This window comes from Diadema antillarum, unplaced genomic scaffold, assembly GCF_040938485.1.
Source record: "Diadema antillarum isolate AM-2024a unplaced genomic scaffold, OU_Dant_1.0 seq00000455_RagTag, whole genome shotgun sequence".
NCBI classification, from domain to species: domain Eukaryota; kingdom Metazoa; phylum Echinodermata; class Echinoidea; order Diadematoida; family Diadematidae; genus Diadema; species Diadema antillarum.
In genome coordinates, this window is record NW_027271427.1 from 1,320,163 (window position 1) to 1,337,105 (window position 16,943).

The window sequence follows — 16,943 nt, forward strand, 5'->3', positions numbered from 1 at the left end:
AGTTAATCTGTAGTATTGGTACATGTAGGCCTAAAATGACATGTATGAAAGAAAAGGGGCGTTACAGAACAACAAACTCGAGTTATATATGGTAAAAAATATGATACTTTTACTGCTTAACAGTGCGTGGATGAAACAAAAAGTCACATAGAAATACGCGTTTAAATGTTATCACCTTTTCAAAAGAGAAATAACATGACGTTAATTTGAATGAACATGTTAGGAATTTGACTGCCCATACGCGAAATTGAATGACTGAAATACCCCTTTCGGCCAGTGTTGGCGAATTTGAATGACTGAAGAGCACGTGCCAATTTGAATGCTCGTTTTACGAATTCGAAAGGCACATGTGCAAATTTCATTGATCGAAATGCTAAATTGAACGACCAACTTGCAATTTCGAATGACAGAATGTGCAGTGACGACGATTTTCGCTAAATTGAATGAACCTTTTATCAAATGGACTGACAAAAGTGAGAAATTGGCCGGGAAAACCTATACTAAAGAAGAATGATGAATGGAAAAGAAAATGTCACAAGACAGTAACGTGATCAAACGATTTTTTTTTTTATATACACACTAAGAAATACGGATTTAAATTTGAACCCCAAAATTGTCGCCATACAACCTTCTTCTTCTTCTTTTCCTCCCTCCGTTTATGTCGGAGATTGACGAGCGTGGATGGTTCATGAGGTTCATGAGGTCATTGAGTTTGGGTATAGGTTGTATTAGATAAGGTGGTCTTCAGAGTAGAGATGATTGGGATGTTGTACTGCATGGAGAAAGGAACGCCGCTCAAACCTTGTGTGGTCCAGGTTGAGGGTTTGACCAAGCAGTAAGAGTGTTTCATGATCAATACCTCGTGATATTGGTTGTGCAAGCGTGGATGGTAGAGAGGTGTTCAGGAGTAGGTACCTTCCTGTTTAGATTGGTGATATCAGGGGACAGGGTTGGAAAGATTGCAGTTCAATCGCTTAATATGGAGTTTGTATATAAAGTGAAGGAAGCATAGCAGGATTTTGTCATTGGCAGATCGACTGTGGGAGGTTAGAGTCATTATGGTAAGAGTGTGGTGCATGTAAACTGGAGCGCAGTCTGGGTGTTATTGGAAGGAAAGGGATATTCCAGCAGGCGCACTTTCTGTTCTGTTTAATAAGTCAATGGCGGATTCCAGTGGTGTGACGGCAGGTAGACACGTAGTGTACGGTGGTTTCATCTTCCTCATTGCATAGGATGCATGTGGGGTCCATCTGCTTCTTTATCTTGAGGAGTCTTGTTTGTAGTAGGTACATGACACATGTGGATGTTAAGAGTTGAGCTCTTGCTGTCAGGGCCTGACGGATGATATGGGATGGAGGATTTGTGGGGTAGAGAATCATCGGGTTAATGTGATTCCAGTGTGTCCAAAATTCAAGTGAGGGTATGAGGTTAATCTTTTTTTGTGAGGTCCTTATGTGTTGCTGTAGAGATCACATTTCTTATGAGGCGCTTCCAGCGGGGATATGGCATGAAACGGTTCATGAGGTCATTGAGTTTGGGTATAGGTTGTATTAGATAAGGTGGTCTTCAGAGTAGAGATGATTGGGGTGTTGCAGCTTACTGCATGGAGAAAGGAACGCCACTCAAACCTTGTGTGGTCCAGGTTGAGGGTTTGGCCAAGCAGTAAGAGTGTTTCATGATCAATACCTCGTGATATTGGTTGTAGGCCGGTGAGGAGATATATACTTTCATCTGCAGCAGACAGGGGTAGACCGATGATCCGTTTGAAAAGATGTGTTTGCGTCTGATCGAGTTTGGCTATCATGCTTTTTGTTAGGTGGTATATGGAAACTCCATAAAGCATGCGGGGGAGGCAGAAAGTATTCCATAAGTGTGCGGATAGTGTGGGAATAGGACCTACGGTGTGGGCTCCAACTCCAGAGAGGGCATAAAAGGTTTTGAGTCCTCAGTTTTGCAATATGTAAGATGTCTGTTACTGGGTCGAGCCGGGTTCTAGATTTCATAATTCCGAGATGCTCATGGGAGGTCTTCTGTACTATGGAAGTGCCGCTCATTGTCCATTGCATTTGACTGTCTGATCTTTTCCCGTTTGTTACCACTATTGCGCTCTTTGAGGGGTCAATCTTGTAGTGCCGCCTGTCTGCATACGTCTGTGTAACATTAAGCATCTCCTGAAGTTCGTTGGGTGAAGAGCTCAGTAATGCGACGTCGTCTGCCAAAATGATGACCCCTGAGTATCTGTTCAGGAAGGTGCATCCAAGATTTCTATTACGTAGTTCTTTGCTCAGGTCATCAATGAATAGGGTATATAGGGAGGGCGATAGGACTCCACCTTGTCGTACTCCCTGGGTGATATGGAAGGGTGGTGAGGTTCTCTCTTGCCAGAATACTCTGCTTGTCCTGCCATCATACATGTCTTGGACGATACTGTACGTGCTAACATCCAAGTGGGCAGCTCTGAGTTTTCCTAGAAGCCCCTCATAATCATGTCACACTTTGTCGAAGGGTTTTTCTACGTCAAGAAAGGCGATGAAGGTAGGTTTCTTTGCGGCATTGTTAATTTCGATGGGGAGTTCCAGGGAGAGAGAGGTAAGTTGACAGGAGAATCCCTTGCGAAATCCAAACTGAAGTTCATCCGATATGATCTGTGTTGTGAGCTGTCTTTCGAGGCGTGGCTTTATGCATTGTTCCAGGAGTTTGCTAAAGACGGAGGTGAGTGTGATTCTTCGGTAGTTTTTTATGGTCCATTGTGTCTTTATACCTTTCCCTTTATATGAGAAGGGAGGATGATGCCTTCCTTGAGGGATTGTGGGCAGAGTCCGTATCTGATGATGGCATTCAATACGCGGAGGTGGCAGAATGTATTCCATAAGACGTGTGCTGATATATGTGGGGATAAGACCTAAAGTGTGGGCTCTGACTCCAGAGAGGGCATAAAAGTTTTGAGCCCTTTTGCAGCTAGTGATAGTTTCTGTTGGGTCGAGCCGGGTTCAAGGTTTCATAATTCCGAGATGCTCATGGGAGGTCTTCTGTTCGATGGAAGTGCCGCTCATTGTCCATTGCATTTGGCTGTGTGATCTTTTCCCGTTTGTTACCACTATTGCACTCTTTGAGGGTCAATCTTGTGTCATCTGTCTGCATACGTCTGTGTAACATTTAGCATCTCCTGAAATTCGTTGGGTGAAGAGCTCAGTATAATGTTACGTCGTCTGCCAAAATGAAGATCCCTGAGTATCTGTTCAGGAATGGGCATCCAAGATTTCTATTACGTAGTTCTTTGATGAGGTCATCAATAAAGGGTATATAGGGAGGGCGATAGGACTCCACCTTGTCGTACTCCCTGGGTGATATGGAAGGGTGGTGAGGTTCTCTCTTGCCAGAATACTCTGCTTGTCCTGCCATCATAACATGTCTTGGAGGATATTGTACGTGCTAACATCCAAGTGGGCAGCTCTGAGTTTTCCTAGAAGCCCATCATGTCACACTTTGTCGAAGGGTTTTTCTGCGTCAAGAAAGGCGATGAAGGTAGGTTTCTTTGCGGCAATGTAAATTTCGATGGGGAGTTCCAGGGAGAGAGAGGTAAGTTGACAGGAGAATCCCTTGCGAAATCCAAACTGAAGTTCATCCGATATGATCTGTGTGAGCTGTCTTTCGAGGCGTGGCTTTATGCATTGTTCCAGGAGTTTGCTAAAGACGGAGGTGAGTGTGATTCTTCGGTAGTGTTTTAGGGTCCATTGTGTCTTTACCTTTCCCTTTATGAAAAGTCGAAAAGGGAGGATGATGCCTTCCTTGAGGGATCGTGGGCAGAGTCCGTATCTGATGATGGCATTCAACACGATTAATAGTACAGTAATCTCCGTGCGCCCATCCCCAGGTTTTTTTAAACCATCCCATAGGGTACAACTTTGCACCCCAGTAAGCAATTTGCACCCTTAGAGGTTTAAAGCTGCAGGGGTGCGAATTTTTACACACTGTTTTGTGTTAACCAAGGGTGCAAACATGCACCATAAACATCAATACACTGTGAATAAAAAAATTGGACCATGAGTACCAAGGTTTTACTCGTAAGATCAAACTTACACTCTGATGAGTATGTCTGCATATTTGTATAGGTGATAGGAATAAATTGTCTACTTGCAAAATAAAAGGTGCAAATGTGCACCCCAGGGTGCTGCTATATGGACTTGAATAGTGTGCAAATTTGAACCTTTGTTTCTTTTAGTGTGTACACTTATATCAGCAACCACTCACTTTTTTTGACCATGATAAAGAATCAACAAAATAGACATATTGTAAGAATTGAAAACGATCATGGTAGCAAGATCCACCCTGGGTCTCTAAATCAGCTGAGCTGTCCCAGCCACGAGAGCTTCCTATCAGTGCCGAATGTGCAGTTCCTCACAGTGCGCATGTGCATGAAGAGAGGCCAAAAGAGCCACGCGTCTTCTGGCCTCTCTCCTCCAATTACCGCAGCTCGCGGTCACAATGTTTGTGTATGATGCGTACACACACACACACACACACACACGTGCCTCGGTGTTATAGCACTGTCCCTCGCAGATTAAAAAAAAGAAGAAAGAAATGTAAATAGCAAACTTACAACACCACTGTAAAAATAAATTATTCGGGTCACACTAAACTTGAGTTGGTATGGATAAGAATAATACATGAAGTCACGTAAACGTATTATCTTGTACACTGATTAATAACCTAATTTATCCAATAAGTGCATTTCATTTTGAAAATTCCAAAATGATTGAGTTGTCACGATTTAGGCCTAGATAGGGTCTAATTCTTATAGGCCTACATAATTATCACGTGTTCAATGCGGGTCTTATTTCATTTTCCTCATGATGTGGTCTCTTCGAGAACCATATGAGAACAGGATTGTATTGTTAAAATTGATTTTCTGATAACTATACAATAAGCTTCTATCTTTTCCCCCTTTTTTATTCAATTCATTCCCAGAGCCTGAGAGCAGGGAGGTGCATAGAGATCTTGAAGTATGGCGACGGTAAGGTTAGGTGTTTGTTTTTTTCTAATAACACCCGGAAATGGGAGGGGAGAGAACTAACTGAGGACCTTTTTTGTCAGCTGAAGAAACCCGGAAGTGAACGGGGAGAGATGAGCTGAAAACCATTTTTTTTTTTTGCTTGTTAGCTTATGAAACCCGGAAGTGGGCCCACACACTTTTGAAAACACTGCGCCGGCCCTGCTTTCAGCTTAGAAAGATAGGAAATAAACAACAACAGAATGTAGTGATGGACAAACGTATAGGCCAACACACAACTCATGAAAATCATGTTAAATAGTGGACAAGATTTGAATGATAATAAAATGATGAAATTAATCAAACCGCCTGTACAAATTAGCTCTTACATGGACAGTGCATCACCACCTTAAAAAGTCGTTCACTCGCACCCAAAACATCAATATTTTTTCCTGTCGTCATAATGAATTAGAATGTTTGCAACAAAATAGGCCTATCATTGTGATAACGTAGCTGTGATCAGTTATGATAAGAGTGGTTTTTAGTCGCTGACTATGTCAGTCAAAAACGATTTTAAAGGACAAGTTCACCTTCATAGACATGTGGGTTGAGTACTATGCAGCAATATTAGAAGAACACATCAATGAGAGTTTGAGGAAAATTGGACAATCCCTTCAAAAGTCATGAATTTTTGAAGTTTCTGCTCACTCACGGCTGAATGAGAAAACTACTATAGCTTGTGATGTCACATGAGTACAACGGTATAAAGAAAGAATAAAGAAAATTCAACATATTTTCACTTTTCTCGCATAACAAAAGAACACTTGTTTTAATTCTCTCTTTCAGAAGGCAGCGGAACGATATTAGGCCTATACTTAACATATATGTCAGTGACAAGTCAAAGAAATGTGCACTTTAATAAAAAAAGTAAAGTTTTGTGAAATTCTCTTTTTATTTTCTTATTATAGTTGTATACGCATATGACATTAAACGCTGTAGTAGTCTTCTCATTCAGCAGTGACAACGCAGATACTTTAGAAATTCATAACTTTTGAACAGAATGTCCTATTTTCCCAAAACTTTCACTAATGTATTCTACTAATATTGCTGCATGCACTCAATCCACATGTCTATGAAGGTGGATATTGTCCTTTAATGAAATTAAAATTCTGCTTACAACCGATGTGTCCTCCAACTACACTTCGTATTACATATTGTAATCGCTTTCACTTGAAACTTTGTGAAAAAAAATAAAATGCAAATTTGGGAAGTCCCATCCCTTTACTTATAAAATTACAGATGTAGTTTTTATTGATCCTTTCACCATGCTGCTCGTTTATGTTGATTTTGCCATATTCATAAGTCCCTATTTTGTACATTTTCAGTTTCCTACCCATCAACAGGTCAAAGCATATACTAGTATGTATTTGGTATGCGCACATAATATCCAAATAAAAGGAATAGGGGTCTTATTGAGAATAGAGGTTAGGTGGGATGCGAGGCACATTCTTTTTCTTGTACTTTGCATGCAAAGTTTTGGATACAGATTATTCATTTTAAGAAAGTTGAAACGTCTCGGCAGCCGACGGATATGTTTCTTGCACCGGGGTTTTTCGGTTCGGATTTTGTAGTGGCGGTGCGCTGAAAAGCTGGTTTTGCCCATTTTCTTCTCTTCGTGATAGCGCCCTCAACGCCATTAGGAGGAAAATGATTCGGAAACAGAACAGTGGAACAGCCACAGAACCAAAACCCGCAACACGCCACGTGCAGCCTCCGATCGACAGCCTAAGTCGCCAGTACGTACATACGTTGTACGTACATCAAAGTACAGTGGTACAGTATCAACGTGTAACAGTGTGTGGTACCATATACTGCGAATGCTGTCAGCGAAGGCAAACAGAGTCTAACTCTTGACCTAGACTTCAGTCAGTACGGTACAGTACTGCGAAATGACTTTCAGATGAAACATTTCCCATTCGTTACCGCCTTCAGTGATGTGAATTTTGACACTTGAACCATTGAATTACCGGTATCTTTGCAGAATTATTGAAAAAAAAAAAATCGAGTTATCAGTCATCTAAATCATCATGGCTTCATTGCCATCAGAAACGACCAGCGCCAGCACGGCGGCCACGGGGAATGGCCGTAGGCGTAGTGATGTCGAAGGTGGAGCTGGAGGGTCAAGGGAAGAGGTGTTTCCTGGCTTTTCTACTGTCGACGACTTTGCGAAGGTAAGCTAGTCTAGATTCGTCTAGAGATTCGAGATCTAATCTGCTGACATGGTGGCAATGACTGATGAGTGATGTAGTGTACATAATTAAATGTATTAAGTCATAACTTGGTAAACAGTTACAAACTTGATGACAAACAAAAATACAATTTACAAATAACTGTTACTAGTTTCTATAAATTTACAGTTAGTCACAAAAACATTCAAAAACTGAAAGTCAGAAGTAAATTTGTCAACAGCGCAGCGATCAAATCAAGTTGATAGCAATGAACTGTGCTCGCAGATTCAGGACAGAAGTAAATTTGTCAACATTGATCAAGTTAACATCAACGTCAATGAATTGTGCTGGCTTTCATCTAACTGCGGAGCCCCAACGTGCAGCGTTGGGGCTGTGACGTTTTCGCATTCAGATCGAGGAGTTGTACAAAACGGTGCCGTTTCGGCGCTATATTTCCTTAATTTTTCAACAAAAACTACCTGGTACTAGGAATACTTACATGGGTCGATTAAACCTAAATAATAAATGATTAATTTCGGCGACTGTTTGATGCATTTCATCGCTTATGATGCAGAAAATGTTGTCTTATAACTCGAATATCTTCAGCTCACCGATGCTCACTGAAACTCACAATCACTCGCACAGCTCCCAGGCGCGCGCACAGCATGCATGCAGTGCAGTGCATTGACAGCATGCATAATGTGTACTAATGGATATAGCAGCAAGTCTCTCTACTACTGTTGCACTAGGGCAGGCTGCTTATTACTCCTAAAAAATGTAGAAAATTTTGCAGTTTCTAGATAAATGGGTGAGAAAAACCAAGTCGAAAAGGTAATGTATATTTCATTTTTTATTGTCACTGTGTTTATGATGGAAATTTAGCCGTGCTTTATTTGTGAAGTCGCCGTGAAAGTGGCAATGGAGTTATTCGTGATTTTTGCCCCTGCTCAGCTGCGACTCGCAACTGAGCAGGGGCAATTGCGAGGTAGCTGCCAGGACTGCGCCTTGTGGCGCGGTCTTCGGGGCTAGCTTTCATCTTGCTTGGGGGGGGGTATCTACTGTAAAATCACCTACATTTTTAACCTCAACTTGATTGATCCACAAAAAGGGTTTGATATTTTGTAGGCATATCATGGTGGCCATATCATAATTATTCAATCTGACAAAACTAGTTTGATCTATTTTCTCTTAATCACTAACATTACAGATCATATTTTGATATTCTTTTTTTAATCCAAAAGATCTGTCTAAGCTGCAGTCGCAGAGTTTAATAGCGATGGGGCAGTCCACAGATCATGACAAGGGGTTTGCTTGTGACTGCACACAGATTGGACTATTTTGAGCTTTAATTGACCTCATTGTCAGAATTAATCCAAAGTCCAATTGATAGTTTGGATTACATCAAAACATGATTTTAGAATTGTACAATGTATTCTCACATCATGTTTCATCAGTTTTTCTGCAATGCCACCTATTACAAATATATTCTTTGTGTGACATTCTGTTGAAACTATTGAGCACTGCATTTCGATTTCATCACCAGGTCGGAATGTCATATTCTTTCTACTTTCAAATTGTACCTTACTTTACTTTCGTGATCCTCATTGGCAGAAAGCGTTGGGAAAGTTGATGCTGGCTACGAGAGCAGCCAATGAACTACCTGCTGGAGGTGATGACTATGACTTCTACTCCAGCTACGAAGGCTTCAGACATTTCTGTAACTCACAAGGAGACCGTCTACTCAGAAAGTAATTCCACAGTCTGTGATTTTCTTTTCTTTTTTTGGATGTAATTAATAGCAACTCTGCTAAAGAATAAATGCTTCTTATAGCAAGAACCAATCAGGAAGCTGAATTCTTATCATTTTCATGCTAATTACCATTCCAGCAAGACTTGCCATTGGATCATAGCAACTTGTGGAAGCATTGTACATCTTTTTTTTAATGGACCCCAGGTGTTATAATTAGACTCATAATTGGTTTTGGCTTTTGTGTATTATTACCTTTCATATCTTATCACAGAAACTGTTGTAGAAACTCTTTTGGTTTACAGCAGTTACAGATGTACCTTGATAATTGATATGTCATGTTCTACTGGGATTCTGTACTTAATACTAATTGTGTACAAATAGTTACATCTCACCATAATTTCATTCTAGCACAACAGGTGTTGACATGAAATATCTTCTTTTTTTTGTCCTTCGTTGGGTTGAGCAAGTAAAAGTTCTGATAAAAGAAACAGTTTGTACGTGTATGGTACCTTTTATACACTTTAACAGTGCACTGCTTTCGTGCTTTCTTTATGCCTTTCCGTTAACATTCCCCAAAGTGATACAATGAAGAAAGGGTTTCATACTTTGCATCCAAATAAGCCGGCTGTCCCACAGCTGTGGCATTGTGGGACGGTGGTGTAGCGGTGCATAAATCAACATGTCTGTCTCCTTCCTCTTGTACCCTGACTTCAATCCTAGCTGAGGTGCAATGATATGACAGACACAGGAAGCACAAACTTTACACATGATACTGATCGATGGCTTTGATGGTTGTATGCATAACGTTGATATACATCTTGACTAGCTCAATCTTATCACTGTGGTATTATCACTGAATTATCATATTTTATGTTGTTATGTCATCAAGCTACTGCTGGAAGGAATTGTGTTGATCCTCTACAGAGTACAGTTGAACCTCTCGTATCCGGACAAGTCGGGACCGGGGCTCATCCGGATAAGGGATTTGGCCGGATATGGGAGACTCAATGCTTTATACATGTACATATACATACACATGTACTGATGTAGCCCATTGTAGTACCACATGTAGTAATGTGTATACTGCAACCTTTTCATTGTTACACTCAGTAACAGACCCCAAAATAGAGGTTCGTGTTTGCAAGAATGAAATCATTTTCTTTTATAAATTCTTGGGATGATTTACCTAAATAATTATTAAGAAATGTATCAAGTATATGTAATTCATGTGTGTTTGTGTAGGAGTTCTCAAGGAGTTGGGAATCCCCCTTTCCTCCCGTAATTATTAAGAAAAGATAAAAAAATCACGGCGAGATTGCGTCCGGATAATAGAGAGATCCGGATAAAGGGAGGCCGGATAATAGAGGTTCAACTGTATAATGGGACTAAAAATCTAGTACTTAGAGAACTGGTTAAAGGTAAAAGCTAGAGTTCCCATATTTGCGTGCAGAAACTGTCAATTATCTAGTAGACACACTGTATCTATAGATGCATTATAAAGCGATTTGCGACATAATGCTATGATTAAACTATTTCACTTGAAAAGGTAATAACAAAAAATTCAAAATATTGGCCAAAAAGGTACACAGACAGTATTGCGATCTCAGAGCATATCTCTCATGGTTGCTGTGTAATGTTTTATAAAATTAATTACAAATGGAGCCATATCAATATCCATCGATCCTTCACTTTAATGAATCATATGCAGCTTGTTGAGAAAGTACTACTGCTACGGCTTGATGGATCATTATTTTATGTTCCGCCTTCCCCCCACTGAATGGGGAGGACGCTCAAATGTAAAAATTATTTACTATGGTGGGAAACTGTTTTGCAATTTAAACACTTTTTATACGTGTATTAAAAATATTCCAAAACAAGTCCTTATCCTGACAAATTGCAACAGCCAGACAAGTTTCTTGGTAGACCTTTTCAGTACCATTGCAAGGAAATTCCAAAAGGTGGATGATGAATTTTGAGCCCTTCTGAGAATTGTGGTTTACCGTCAATGACATTCCTATTATGTGTGTGTATTTTTGTCATTGTGCCGTAGCATCCGGCAGCTAGCGGGCCAGCAGGGAGTGAAGGGAAGTCAGATTGGTATCAGTCGCACCTTGGAGCTGGAGGACCGAATGGATGCCCTGATTGAAACCAACGACACCCTCCTCGAGAGCGTGGTAAACAAAAATCGGGCAATATTGGATACTGTTTAGGCTTGCCACTGTTTGTAATTGTAACTGGAATAAGCCGTCTGAGCATTTCTTTGTTAGGACAAGGTCACAGTAATATTTCTCAGGACATTTTTCACAGGTATAACGGGTGACTGACAAGTTCAAAAATTCAATATGAATAGAAGATATAAACTTTAGATAAATCTCAGCGTACTGGTGGAAGAAATTCAATCGAAGTGTGCATGACATAATGTAGCCAAGAATGTTTTGTATTTTCTTTTGATACCAGTCATGGAAACAAAGAATTATTCAACACTAGCTTTGGATTTTACATATGATGTAAGATATTGTACAATAATTATAATGAGTTGTCTCATGTATTGGCATTCTTGAAGTTTGCAAAGTTACACTCTTTTGTGATCAGTGCCTTTTCTGTAGGGGGACAATAAATTAGTACAAAACCTAATCGAGCAGTGGCACCTACACGTAGATAAATATCTGCATTTATGTGTTGTCGTAAGGCTCCCCATACATAGGTCTGCCCTCCTCCAGCTGTGTCTGTGTGTGTGGATGAATGTATGAGGTTACAAACTATATGTACAGATACCTGAGAGTGGTCACTAGTTGCTCGTACAGCAAGGTTTATGGACTGAAAATCCCTTCCTCTTTCCTACTCCAACTTATATGTGGCTGGTATAGGCTGTCCTACTAAAGAAACAGGTCATATAATACAAGTAATTTTGTTATTGGGGGCATTTTTTTTTTCCAAAACACCAGTTGAAGCCTTGATCCATATATTCATAGAAAGGGCCATCACGTTGTGAATTTTGATGGTTATTAGACAGGAGCAACCATTGCCGCTGGCTCTTAGAAGCTGAAAAATTAGTGCTTCCACTAGGATTAGGCTTGAGAATCCAACATTTCCCCTTACTGTCACTATTCTGTTACAGCAAGGCACACAAGCCGTTATGTTAGCTTTCAGCTTGTGTGCTGCATAGATAAAAATGCTCCTGCACATTATATTTCACTGCACTATTATATTCTCATTTTCACTGTTTTAGTTTTGCTTTGATTACATCATGTACATGCTTTAATATTGCATGATTTTAAGAGGGTGTATTGCCATTCATCTACTAGTTCAGTCATATGTACATGTACTGCATCAATCCATGCTGCCATATCACATGTCTTTCGCTGTGATGATGACTTTTACCATGATGCACATAGAAGGACTGTCTCCCTCTTGTGTCTTGGCCAGTACAATGCCGTGAACACTATCAGGGACAGTGACATTACCAATCATCTCAACTTTCGGTTTTTTGCTCGTTGCATGAAATGATTGTTGCCATGACATTAGATATTTGCAGCCCAAGAATTTGTGATTTTGAGTGGAACAAGAAAGCAGGTAAAATGCTCAGTGATGCCATTCAGCAATTTCTTTTCCACACCCTCTCAATCTTTAGCATATGGTATAAGCCAGATATTTAGCCAGATTAATTTTTTTCGCGAATCGGGACTTCCCAATAATTTTGTGAGTGGTTGAATTTGTTATTGTGGAGTAAAGTCCTGAATGAAGGAATGTATGCATGCTTGTCACATTTATGTCAGGAATAAGGATAATACTTTCATATGTTTCTAATTTTGCGAATAGCACCAAGCTCTTGAAATTTGTGAAAATTAATACCTTGCGAAATATTTGGCATGCACAGTATGTTATCAGAAGATCCAACTTGGAATTTGTTTTTACTTGGAATTGTGTGATTCATCCATCCTTTTTTCTCTTTCTATACCTTTGAAATGACTTTTCTGTATCTTTGAGGCTACTTTATTGGGAGACAAACTGTGATCATTACAGTAACATTTTTTCTCACCACTTTCTCTCCTGTCATCTTTTTATTTCCTGAAGGGCGCCCTCTTGGACGAAGCAGCAGGCGTCAGCAAACCTCATCAAACTTTCCCCCCAGACCCAGTCAAGCCTCAGCTCGTTGTCACCAGCTGGAACCAAAAGGTGAGCCTTCCCTGCCCTCCGTGAATTAGTAAGCAGTATTTTAGAAACAGATGATATACTATTAGTTAGCAAATTCACTGTACAGGTTGAAGATCACCTTTAGCTTCTTTAACTCTTTATGTGCCATGTTCGCACATTCCACTCAGTCGACGGCGTGCCAACTTCGCAAATTCTGCTCAAATCCTCTAATCCGCTTAAACCGATCAATAAATTGCCTAATCCCGCAGTACAATGAATGCTTTTCTTGCACTTTTGTTCCTTTTACATACAGCTTGCATTCTATGTGGCGATTGACTATCAAGCGGTGTTCCAAACTAAATTTTCGTGTAAATTCTAAGTTTCTCTCACGGTTTCATGTGCAAAAGTCATGTCTTTACAGTATTGTGTAGCAACTGGTCATTGAAAAAATAAATACAAATAGATTTGTTATACACTTTATATCAAAGCAAAGCTTGGCATTCCTCTTCAACTTTGCTCACTATTATATCCAGCTTAACAGAAATTTGTAGAAGTTATATAGATTAGAAAACAGAATTCTTTTTCAAACCATGACTGCCTTTGTGTCTCAGAATAATGTGGTACACAGGGGGTTTCAACCATGGCAAATAAAGAGTTAAATCCGTCTACACCAAAACGTACATGTACGAAGAGGTATATAGGTACACATATGAAGAACTGCATTTTGTATATTAAATCTTTGCTGTTTCACATCCAAATGCACTTTTAAAGTATCTAGTTCAGTAGAATTGCATCAAATTTGGCTGTACAGCAACATTTAGTCTTGCCTATTTCTGCTTAAGTGCTACACTGCGTGTAATGTGTAGAATTCTTTATTGTTTTATGATAAAAGCAAGAATTTTCGCATTTTCTTGTGAGTTCTACAATTCAAGTTTTTTTTTTAAAAAACTACACATAGGCCTTGATACTTATCTAAATATAGAAGGGTATTTTAATTTTACCTCTTTATTTTGTGCTGACAGTCTCTAGAGTATTTCTTCAGTTTTTCACAGAAAAAAAATGTTTATGTATGCTGGATGTGTTTTTGTTGTCTTTCCCATTGTATATGACAAGTTAATATTTCATTTCACAGAAAGCAGATGAAAAGATGCAGAAATCAAAGAACTTTCGCCTGATGCATGCTAAGAACATCACACGCCCACAGCTCAAGTTTCAAGACAAAGTAGACAACTCCAATACACCCTTCATCCCCATCATCAGTCATAAACCCAACGCACTCAAGCCATTATCAGAAGGTGAGAATTTTTGATGTACATATTCAAGATTATCCTACTTGATTTGATAAGACAACATCCAATCCATAGCGTGGAAATGGCCTCGGCATGATAATTGTGTTTAACCCGTTGAGGACGAGCTGATTTTGTGACAACATGCATTTCCCATAGACCCCTGCCTGAGTATGCTTGGGACTTGTCCTCAACGGGATAATGAAATGCTTCAAAAATGTGTTCCTTTGTAATGGACGATAAGATGATTTGCAAGAAGACTCCTGTATTGAAAATAACATTTAATTGTAGCCCATGAATAGTGCATGATCAGTACATTACATGGGTCTATACCATGACCTGTTAGATGTAGAATTGTCAATGGCAATAATTACTGTTGCTTTAGCAGTGACTACCCCCCCCCCCCCCCCATCTGATTGGTTGCTTTGTTGAATGTTGCTACAGAAACTTCAGTTATTAAAACTCGAGTGATTTATAACATTTTATGAAATTACTCCATGTTTGTCTGTGCCTGTGATGTAAGGAAAGCATTTATTTGATAAAATGTTTTGGTAGTTCTGCATTATGTCAGAAGATACACACCCTGGAGCAAAAGCACAAGAATCGAGTCGTAGACTAAAAATTGTATCTGTCTGCTACTGAACAGAACGTAACATTCACATCAACAAGCATGAAGCCATTCCTACTCAAATTTCCACAAGTGATAGCAAAATGTCTTCAAATTAACACACATTATGCTTTATAAGGCATATACCTCTCTAATACATGTAATTATGATCTTATAATAATATATAAATTCATTCAAAATGCTATTGTACGTAAAACTTCTAGTTCTAAATGCTTTAAATAATGATGTTATGTTTATTTCTCTTTTAAGCTCTAGAATTGGAGAAAAAATCAACTGAGCAAGATGGTGCCAAACCTTCAAAGCAAGATGAAGAGACGCAAACAGACCTGTGAGTGTTACTTGTCTTAAAGGGAACCTCCACTTACATGTTTTAACTCTCTATGTGGCATGGTGCAAACCCCCTGTGTGCCACAGTATTCTGAGACAGCAATGTAATCAGGCTTCGGGAAAACATTCTGGTTTTCAAATCTATGTAACTTTTGTAGATTTTTGATCATGCTGGACATGTATATGAGCACAGTTGTCAAGAAAATGTGAAACTTTTCTTTTATGTAAGTTGTATGACAAATCTATGATTGTTTTTCTTTCAAATGACCAATAACTACGTTACTGTAGAGCCATGACTTTTGCACACAAAACAGTGACAGAAACTTAGAATTTACTTGCCAATCCAGTAGGGAACACCGCTTGATATTCAGTCACTATGAAATTTGCAGGCTACATGTGACAGGAATGGAACCGTGAGAAACACTTTCATGGTACTGTGGCCTTTGGCGACTTATCGATCGGTTTGGGCGGGTTTTTACATTCGAGCAGAATATGCGAACTTGGCACGCCGTTGACTATAAAGTCAGGCAAGGGAACGTGGCACATAAAGAGTTAAGTCAAATGGATAGGAGAGTGAAGAAGCCAAGTGATAATTGGTGGTACGTCGCAACAAGTGAATTCATTTTTTTTTTTTTTTTTTTTTTAAGATTCAAATAATAGTTGTTCTTATGTTGATTGACTAAGGACTTAATGTTGTCCTTGCTGCCTGCCAACCCAGGTACCCACATCCGTACCAATACGAGCTGGATCATTTTGAGCCTGACCCCACCCAACTGGAACCGGTGGAGAACCCTAGCTACCTCCCTCTTGAGGCCACACCCCTCACTCTTGTGAATGACTCTAAGACCCTAGGAGAATTGCTGCAAGATCTGAAGAAAGTCAAGGAATTTGCTGTGGACTTAGAGGTAAACCTATCAGGCAGTGGATTTGAAGTGGATGACCAATGCCATAGATTTGTTACTGATATTTCAAGTTAATGCTCTTTTCTATTTCCACCCTTCATCAGCTTGAAAACTTGACATAGCTTATATCTTTCATCAGTATGTTACTCACAAAGTTTGACATTGAATATTGCCCAGAATTCACAATGATCATTACAGATACTTTATTTTCTTTTAAGGTGAGATCCTAGCGTAACTTGACAATTTGTCTAATTGTCCACGTGAAATGGCAAAACAATCACACACCAAATAATCTTTCTGCCTACATCCACATGTACATCTTAGCATACGATAATGTGGCTTTTATTGTGATGTATCCAGCCCATCACACAGATCTGACTCAATTTCCAGGGTCCTGGCAAAGTCACATTCTTATAATTCAAACAAATTCCTTCTACACTACTTCCTGGTGTAAAGGTCAGACATATATTCATTTCTAATATCAGTTTTATTGTTTTGTGAGATGATTGTGTTCTTTGTGAATTTGGCACAACAGGAACAACACTAAAGTTATGGACATTATTACTGCAATTGCTATCAAATTTCAGCTGAATTTGTCACTGTTTAAATATATTCATGTTTCTGTGTCTTGGCTTTGCATCCAAATAAGCCGGCTGTCCCACAGCTGTGGCATTGTGGGACGGTGGTATAGCGGTGCA

The 16,943-nt window shown here is 39.6% G+C and overlaps 1 protein-coding gene across 1 annotated transcript in view; it reads left to right on the forward strand.

The window, feature by feature from the left end:
• Window positions 1–6,881: 6,881 nt before the first annotated feature.
• The window catches only part of LOC139732925 (exosome complex component 10-like), a 49,810-nt gene continuing 39,748 nt past the window's right edge, over window positions 6,882–16,943 (forward strand). The window contains exons 1-7 of the mRNA XM_071643763.1: window positions 6,882–7,221; window positions 8,830–8,966; window positions 11,019–11,142; window positions 13,043–13,144; window positions 14,235–14,397; window positions 15,266–15,344; window positions 16,062–16,248. Coding sequence (XP_071499864.1) covers window positions 7,078–7,221; window positions 8,830–8,966; window positions 11,019–11,142; window positions 13,043–13,144; window positions 14,235–14,397; window positions 15,266–15,344; window positions 16,062–16,248 — 936 coding nt within the window. The 5' untranslated portion in view covers window positions 6,882–7,077. The remainder of the gene's footprint in view (window positions 7,222–8,829; window positions 8,967–11,018; window positions 11,143–13,042; window positions 13,145–14,234; window positions 14,398–15,265; window positions 15,345–16,061; window positions 16,249–16,943) is intronic.